Source organism: Aegilops tauschii, chromosome 2 (genome assembly GCF_002575655.3).
Source record: "Aegilops tauschii subsp. strangulata cultivar AL8/78 chromosome 2, Aet v6.0, whole genome shotgun sequence".
NCBI lineage: Eukaryota > Viridiplantae > Streptophyta > Magnoliopsida > Poales > Poaceae > Aegilops > Aegilops tauschii.
In genome coordinates, this window is record NC_053036.3 from 313,524,460 (window position 1) to 313,531,395 (window position 6,936).

General features: G+C 52.1%; 1 protein-coding gene across 1 annotated transcript; it reads right to left on the reverse strand.

The window, feature by feature from the left end:
• Positions 1 to 675: 675 nt before the first annotated feature.
• Positions 676 to 6,551, reverse strand: LOC109757948 (amino acid permease 6). The gene is made up of 6 exons (XM_020316794.4): positions 6,191 to 6,551; positions 5,838 to 6,071; positions 5,632 to 5,725; positions 2,621 to 2,835; positions 2,106 to 2,248; positions 676 to 1,518 (listed from the first exon to the last, which is right to left on the reverse strand). The coding sequence occupies exons 1-6, from the start codon at positions 6,294 to 6,296 to the stop codon at positions 859 to 861; spliced, it is 1,452 nt and encodes a 483-aa protein (XP_020172383.1). The 5' UTR covers positions 6,297 to 6,551; the 3' UTR covers positions 676 to 858.
• Positions 6,552 to 6,936: the final 385 nt, after the last annotated feature.

Here is a 6,936-nt window from a genome sequence, read left to right on the forward strand (position 1 = left end):
TCCACCTTTGAGGAGTTCCGGTCCAGTTTTGCATCACCAGACTCGACGCTTCGACTACCAAGGGGGAGGGGGTGAATATATTTATATTGCATGTACATTAGGCATGTTATGATTTGTTCATATTCTTTCCTAGCACGCCATATCTCCCGATCCCTTCTTTGTATTGAGGATACCGTTGAGATATTAGCCGCCTCTTGTACTTTATATATGTTGCGGCATACGATTAATCAAAGTGTGTTGCATCCTATTGTTTCTCTATAGTTACCAACATATAAAAGCACCCCACATCTAGAGCTCTCCATGAATATAATGCAAATGAACATGTTCTTTTAACGTGTGGCATCAGCTCTGTTAATTAATTACGGCAACAACAGACTTACAACGATGAAATGAACAACACAAGTACACAACCTTTTAAAAAGAACACCCTAAATCTAGAACTCACGCAGAACTTCTCATAAACTCGATTATTTTTAGCAGATCGCATGAGCTTTGGCCGATTTGCAGTTCATTCGGATGGATGGTAGACCAGAAAAACATTGAGAATTTGGCAAGTTGTCTCAAGTAGTTGTGTTTCAGCTGTTGCGTAAAGTGTTACTCTGTTTCTTCCCTGAGTTCAGAAGTTCTGTTGCAAAGACAGTAACCCACCAATGTTTTATAGATTAAAACAACATGTAGTCAACTGTCAACTTTCTTATTGCTGCCCATATGGCTTAAGCTTCTACTACTAATACAGTACTGATCAATCTAGGTTTACCACTTTTTAGATTAAAGCATGAAAGAGGGATTGACCTCGACCCTTCACCTATAATATAAGTACGTGATCTCATCACTATACACGCCTTGTCCGAATAGATGTTAGGAGACCTTGAACGGCTTGTACCCTGCGACGTCCTTGATGAGCCCCTGCACAGAACCAGCTGCGGCGAGGACAGAGACGACAAGGCACGCGACGCTAAGCACGTTCATCCACGTCCACGTCGGCGAGAACCGGCGCACCTTGGCCTGTGCCATGTACATCTCAACGGGGAAGTAGACAGTGAGCGGCCAAAACGAGACGGCGCCAATGAGGCCAAGGAAGTCGTTGAAGAAAGGGAACAGCATGGCCACCACCGCCGTGAGAACCACGTACGCCGTTCTCCAGACCAGGCGAAACGGGCTAACCGGGAACTCTCCGCCCCCGAGAACGGCCGGAAGGCGCAGCACGCGCTCGGCATGGAGGAAGGCGCTGTCGGGCCACCGGGAGCGCGCGCAGCCCTCGACGAACTGGTAGATGGGCTGGCAGAAGACCTGATAGGCGCCAACGAGGTGCACGACGATGCAAACGTTGCCGATATCGACGAGCCAGAAGGGCTCGTAGAAGCCGAAGCCCGTGAGGAAGTTACCCGGGGCGCTGCTGCCGAACGCCGCGTAGCCCAGCACCCCGCACAGCATGTAGAACGTGGTGGTCGTGGAAACGCCGATCAAGGACGCCTTCTTCATCACCGTGTTCTCCGCCGGGCTCGACCGCAGCGTGTCCTGCACCAAATGAAATCCTTTAATTATTACTACTCGTACTGTTTTTTACTGCGAATTCGACATTGTCTGTGTGTGTGTGTTCTCTCTAATAGCCTGCATATTTTCATCAACAAAAGACATTCGCACTGGTCTGCCAAAGGAAAAATCAGTGCTATTTAGCATTTCTAGAGCACTGGTTGTCCTTTTTTGCCTTGGATACTCTTGATTGTTCATACCCATGCAGAACCTGCACCGTGGAGTCTGCACTCGGTTCAGTGCAGAGCAGAGACCCTCTCTAATTGACTACTGCCTAGTAGTCTGATCTGATCTGCATAGAGTAGCAGGAACATGGACTGCAAAGGTTGTCCTCTTGATAGGGTCATAGGGTTCACCCATACCGTTTTCCTACAGAATTTGTCCTCCAGCAAGATCCAACAGGTCACGGGAATGGTCTCACATTTTCTGAGTCATTTTTCCCCCTTTTCTCAAATGAGGTACTCAATAATTGTGATATCTAGTCATATGAATGTCGGGTACAAACAATCATCTATTTCGATCATAAATAACTAGGTGATATGACAATAGCCTGTATGTCTAGTGTTAATTACCTGGATTTCGATGAGCACATTGGAGTAGGAGTATGCAAAGGCGATGTCCCCAAGAGACTGGAACGTCCTCCAAATTTTCTCACTCGCGGATACATCCACCCCAACGGTCACCCCTGTTAGCGTTGTCTTGGAATGCACCCCACCTACAACAATCAATCAGTCACCAATACAAGATGTGTATACATTGCACCATGGAGCCAACATGGCTAATACCAACAAAAAAGATGCATCATGATCCATCGACTTGTCAAATGTCCTTTTGCACCACCAACAACAAAAATCTTATCACCACCATCTCTCTCTCTCTCTCTCTCTCTCTCTCTCTCTCTCTTACGGAAGTTATTGTTTGTACATTATCATGTCAGGACCATGTAGAGAACAAATCGTTTTCTTGCACAGGATATACAAAAATATACTATATTCATTAGCATCCTAAATAAATTTTAGATGGAAGGTTTGGAGCCCATCTTACATTGAATTAAAAGCCAAAGTACGTGTGATATTTATTTATTTACCTGCGATTTTTGCTATGGAGAGGCCGAGACCAATGGACGAGTAGGCGAGGGACATGACGGCGGCAACAATGGAGAGCCACCAGATCTTGTGGAAGTTGGGGAGCTGCGAGAGCAAGATTTGGATGGCAGCAAATATAATCATGTCGGTGGTGTTGGATGCTTCGCAGGCCGCATTGTGGCCATTGCGGTGGAAGCAATTCGACCGTCCGATCGCCCTACATGCATGCATCGCCTTGATTAGATGTTCCGACAAGTAATTGAATAGTAAATGAATTAAATAAAAGGGTATAACTTAGTAATTTGTAGTGGAATCTCAGAGGGAGTATCGTTCCCCTCCCGAGTCGCCCCGCACGTGACCGGGAGGAGACCCTAGCCGCCGCCGGCCGGGTCCCCCCCCCCCCCTTCTTCCCCTCTCCCCTCGCTGCCGCCAGAGGGCGCATGAGAGAAAGAAGCGAGGAATCCTTTTTTCGACTCTGACTCCCCCACTCCAGTCGTTGCTTTTCTTTCTGTTACTTCAAAAGTAGTTGTCGCCTCGCCGTCGCCGGCGGCGGCGAGGAGTCCCTGTCCCCTCTCGCGTCGAGCTCGGGGCGGGCCGAGGCTGGCGAGTCGGGGTGCCCCGCTTGACGGCGGGCGCGGCAGCGCGGCGGCGCGCCGGTGCAGTGGTGGCGGCGTGACGGGCGTCGTGTGTGGGGGGCGTGCTTGGGGGCGGGATGCGGTGGCAGCTCGGCCGGATCTGGCCCTTCGGGCGGCGCGGGCCGTGGGCGGCGCGGGCCGTGGGCGGCGCGGCTGCGGGCGGCCTCCTCTGCCTTGGCCGTCCTGGCTGGGGTAGGTGGCGGCACAGGTGTGGTGGTGTGTGCGGCGGCGCAGGTGGTGTGACCGGTGCGCTGGCCGATCTGGTGGCTGCGTGCCCAGCGGATTCAACGCCTGGAGTCCGGCGGGCGGCGCGGGATGGGCAGTGGCCTGGTGTGGCTGCTGCTCCGGCCGTGGAGGGTTCCACGGTAGCTTGGCAAGTCGGCTGCAGCGGCGGCCGACATGTTTCGGCGTCGGTTCGTCCGTAGGCGGCATGCGGCGGCCTTCGATTCCTCTCCCCGTCGCCCGCGCACCACTTCCGTCGAAGGACTGGGCTTTTCCCAGCCGTGGCCCATCGCCCGTCTCGCGCCCGTCAGCAGGACCGCGCCCGTCTCGCGCCCGGCAGCAGGACGGGCCGATGGCGGCCGGTTGGGGGGCAGCTCAGGGGTGCGAAAGGCGGGGCCTTTCCACCCGTCTCTATAGGTGGCGTGGCGCTGGGTAACTGGTGAGGTGGCGTCGAGGTCTTGGATGCCGGGGCGGCAGCCCTGGTGGTGGTGTCGCGGTGCTCATGGGCAAAGCCCGTGCCTTGGTGCTGCCCTGTGACCATGGTCATAAGGGCGGCATGGTCGCCGGAGTGTGGCGTTCGGTGGCGGTGAGTATTGGCCGGGGAAAACCTGTTCTATCTTCGGACGGACCGGCGGCGGCGAAGCTCGTTCCCTTCCTGAAGGCGTCGTCGCGGCCATCATTGCCCGCCGTGTTGCTCTAGGGGAAACTCTGACTCTCCGGTCGGGCGGTGGCGGCGCTCCGGTGTCGTATCCTTCCTGAAGGCACCACCTTGAAGCCCACGGTTCGTCATATGCGGCTTCATCTCTTCGCGGTGGCGTGTTCACGGTCGAGGACCCGGCTGCTCTTGTAGTGCTTGGGGTGGTGTTGCTGCGCTCAGCGCTTATGTATCTTGCCTTAGGTATGTGCGTGTGTTGTGGTGGCGTGTGTTTATACCTGGTTGTTGTTGGTCGATGCTTTATATATAAAACGGGGCGAAAGCCTTTTTCGGTAATTTGTAATCTTTAGTTATATCCTTGTCAAGTCTGACCAATCAATCATTTGCCAGTAGTCACCAATAAGTATGATTATTTTGTTCTAAGTTCTAACCCGCGCCAATACAGACCACTCCTTTTTGAAGATTCTGTTTTAAGGCAAAAGTAGTACTGTGGTCTTCCTTTTTTCCAAGCACTTTTGAACTGTGAAATTGAGTTATCATATTTCCATCATTTCCTTTGTTTGTTGGATCGAACCTAACGAAAGAACCTCTACTTTGACTGGCATAGTGTAGATAAATGACCAGAAATGCTCTCTTTTTAGAATTTTGTAGGATCTTTTCCTATGTAGGATCCTTTGACAAGAATTATGGAACAGAGGATTATGGTGGTTTTAGTTCAAAACTGAACTAAAACCACTACAAAAATTATGGAACAAGGGAGTAGCATCTTTGGTTTTGGGAATATAAACAATATGGATTTTATTTATGGTTTACATTCCATGCAATCCCATAGGAAAGAATAATTTGTAAGCCAACCTCATGAATAATTTCCTTAGTACATTGACAACCATGGCATACACCTATATTACTTGAAAGCAATTAGGCATCGTTCGATTAAACCCGCCCCCACCAGTATTGGGGTCAAAACACCGTGGGTCGGCCGGGATCGCCCAGGGATTTATCGCTATTTGTTTCATATAGTGCATTATGTAATTCCCGACTGTGATGGAAACCCAGTCAAATCCCCTGACAACCCCATGATTTTAACCGGGGAAACAACCTCTCCTCCATATGCGTGGAATTAATCCCGCCGTTGCTACAGGGAATGGGTGATGGGGTGGGATCAACCAACCCCCTCATGAATTGGATCCCCTAGGGGATCAAATCCCTAGTAACCGAACATAGCTTTATGTGGTTTTCTTCTGGTGCAACCAAATATCATCCTACATCCGAAATTAGTTGTCGCTCAAATGGATGTATCCGGTGCTAGGTACTTCCGTTCGAGCGACAACTAATTCCAGACCGATGAAGTATGACACATTCTCGTCTTTTCAATGTTTGTAGGAAGCATGCCATGAAAACAGGTAAACAAAAAGCATGGGCGCGGGCATGCATGTACCCAGTGTGGGATGCATGAATTGGTTGGAGTGTTTGAGACAAACATGCATGCATGCACGCTTACCCCATGCTGATGGCCGTGGTGATGGTGTAGCCAATGGTCACGCCAACCAAGTTGACGTATTGGGCCAGAGAGCAGAGCCTGTATTTGCTAACTCCTGAAAAATTATAAGTGATAATATTAATTAATTATTAATCATGGGGAAATCAGAAGAGGTTAATTAACAAATTGGTTCATGCATCATCACGTATCTCATAATTATAGAGTACCTAGGTTGGCCCTGACGGCTTGGCCGTAGGTGTAGTTGCGCTTGCCGTGGACGGGGTCCGGCGAGCGGTAGCAGTCGGCCAGTAGGCTGGAGCAGAACCAGGTGATGACGGAGAAGGCGACGAGCACGGCCGGGCCGATGACCCACCCGAGCTGCGCGATGGCCCACGCCAGCGACAGCACCCCGGACCCGATGACCGCCGTGATGATGTGGGCGCTCGCCGTGACCAGCGTACCTGTATCACCATCGTTCAACATGCATGTAGGTTACCAGATGATTGCACGCATGGCACCCCACCGGCCGGTTGCAAGAGCAAGATAGATTAGTTGCTAGGAGGATGCGTCCGGAGCGTACCGGTACGCCTCTCGCGTCCGTCGTCGTCGATGTCCGTCCGGTCTCCAAAGCCGGCCTCAGCGATGCTGAAGGCGGCAGGGTCAGCCTTGCCCTTCTCCATCCCCATTGCTTCTAGCTAGCTAGCTATTTTCACAAGCACAAGGACGTACGTGTGTCTCCTTTGCACCGCTGGTGTCGGAGGGGAGAAACAGAGAGAGTGGTGTTGGTGGCAAGTGAGGAAGAGGACGCCCTTATGTAAGCGCGCCGGAAGGGAGGACCGGAATGGAGGAGGAAGAGGGGTCTGGGACCGTCGGAAGCATGTGTTTCGGCCTTTCGGACGAGCGGTTGGGATTTGATGCGGGCCGGGAAGAAAATGCTGCCTGTACCCCCCGTTCCAGGACTAGCTTGTCTTTTCTCTCTCCTCTCCGACAATGTGAGAGAGAGAAAGTTTGAAAGATTGAAACTTGCCACCTGCCATTATCAGTTGATCAAATTTACCACCAACATGATTTCCGTACTACTCCTACCGTCTCTCTGCTGCTGCTACTCAGTAAAGGCATCTCCAATGCGGACCATTAGCCCAGCCCTCGCGTCGTCCGCGCCGGGCGACTCGGGGGACCCTACCGTCCCAGCCGCCGACCACCCCTCGCTGACCTTCCTCCCTCCCCCCCCCCCCCCCCTCGCTGCCGGAGGAGGCCGTCCCACGGTGGACGCGGCGGCGGGGCGCTCCTGCCTGTTTCTTTTTCATTAGCCTGGGCACTCTTCAT

Bases quoted from the DNA above. Each gene is read 5' to 3' on its own strand.
- LOC109757948 (XM_020316794.4), bottom strand. From the start codon at position 6,296: ATGGGGATGGAGAAGGGCAAGGCTGACCCTGCCGCCTTCAGCATCGCT. The intron at 5,726-5,837 runs GTACTCTATAAT...ATAATTTTTCAG, and splicing joins AGCCGTCAGGGCCAACCTAG to GAGTTAGCAAATACAGGCTC. The intron at 2,249-2,620 runs GTAAATAAATAA...TGATTGTTGTAG, and splicing joins CTCCATAGCAAAAATCGCAG to GTGGGGTGCATTCCAAGACA.